The sequence below is a fragment of the Phytophthora parasitica genome (genome assembly GCF_000247585.1).
Source record: "Phytophthora parasitica INRA-310 unplaced genomic scaffold supercont2.1, whole genome shotgun sequence".
Taxonomy (NCBI): Eukaryota; Oomycota; class Peronosporomycetes; order Peronosporales; family Peronosporaceae; genus Phytophthora; species Phytophthora nicotianae.
Genome location: NW_008634126.1, coordinates 1 through 1491, shown reverse-complemented (window position 1 = coordinate 1491; position 1491 = coordinate 1). Strand labels below are relative to the sequence as shown.

Genomic DNA, 1491 nt, shown 5'->3' with positions numbered 1-1491 from the left:
CGTTGTCAGCATGCGGTGACGGCTTCTCATCAGCGGCTTCTTCCCCCTCGGACAATTTCTCTTCGGCAGTTTCTTCTCCTCTGGATGGCTTCACTTCAGCAGCTTCGTCTAGGTTTGACGATTTCGCTTGGGCAGCTTCTTCTAAACTGGATGGCTTCTCATCGGGGACAGTATTTGTAGCTGTCGAGTTCATCGGCGAAGACTTCTCTTCTGCGACGCTGGGTGATATCGGTAAAATCGCTTCGGTCATGTTCGGAATTTGCGCTGTCTGCGGTCTCTCACCACGTTTACGAGCCCGCCAAGCTAGGACGTGACGGCCTTCAACACGCCGTCCAGCCAGCTCCAAAAGTGCAGCGATGGTAGCGACCAGGCCACTAGGGAATCCGATGTGCCCGGAGACTTCAGCGCGGAGGTCAAGGCGAAGGTACCGTAGAGCCTCACTTGTAATTCTTGCTCTAGGAAAATTAAGTCTAATGCAACTTCTGACTGCAGTCTCAAACCCCTTGCGACTAACTGTGGCATTGCAACCTTCGTAGTAAAACCTGAAGTGGGTAAGTTGCTCGAATTGAAAGGTTATTTTTGAAAAACTAATTATGTTTTCAAGTGGGGTTCATTCATAAAAAAATTCAACGGCAACGGCCAAAAATACATCCCAAGAAAAGATTCCAAATTTGACAAAGCGTTTTAACTATGCGAAATCTTTCGTTTCCTCTGGTGCAGGACCGCAAATTTGACCAACGGACAAGCGAGCTCGGTAATCGTTAATGACCTCTTTTGGAGCGCCGTTACGATGAAGCAGACGTAGTTGTTTGAGAAGCCCCGACCCCAATTTGCTCTTCATGCCTTTCCCTCGAAGGAAAGCTTTCGTGTTGGCTTCGGCAGTATTACCAACTGTCATCACTCGGTCACTATACCCAGATGAGGATGGATCGAGTGTAAATCCATGAGATAAGAACAACTTCATGAAGTTGACTATTTGCTTGGACTGTGACTTGTACTGACGAACACCACAGCCTTCCCAAAGACGTGGCGTTCTTGTGTACCATTCAAACCAAGTAGCTGCTGCAGACTTCGAAGCTGAGCGTAGCTTCAACTTAACTAACTTGACGTTATTGATCGTACTAGAATCAACATCAAGCGTTGTCTCAGAAACCTGACGAGTATCAGCGCTCGAAATAGTGATCCCACCCGACATCCGTTTCTCCAACTCGGTAATGCGCCTGGCTTGGGTCTTGTTTTCTTCAATGAGTTGTGGAGGCATGTACCGCGTTGTTCAATGCAAACTCAACGCGTGGGAGCATCGTGCTCAAGCGTTTTGGCGCTTCAGCGCATACGCTTCGGAGGATGTCCTCCACAACGCGGTTAACGCGTTCAGTTTGACCATCGGTCTGTAGATGATCCGCTGTGGACATGTCCAAACGGGTGCCAAGCACCTTAAACAAGGACGTCCAGAACTTCGCGGTGAACCGCGGGTCTCTATCCGAGACAATT

General features: G+C 48.9%; 1 protein-coding gene across 1 annotated transcript; it reads right to left on the bottom strand.

The window, feature by feature from the left end:
• Window positions 1-688: 688 nt before the first annotated feature.
• PPTG_00001 (hypothetical protein) lies at window positions 689-1261 on the bottom strand (the record flags this gene model as incomplete). The annotated part of the gene is made up of 1 exon (XM_008891374.1): window positions 689-1261. The coding sequence occupies one exon, from the start codon at window positions 1259-1261 to the stop codon at window positions 689-691; it is 573 nt and encodes a 190-aa protein (XP_008889622.1).
• Between the last annotated feature and the right edge of the window lie 230 nt (window positions 1262-1491).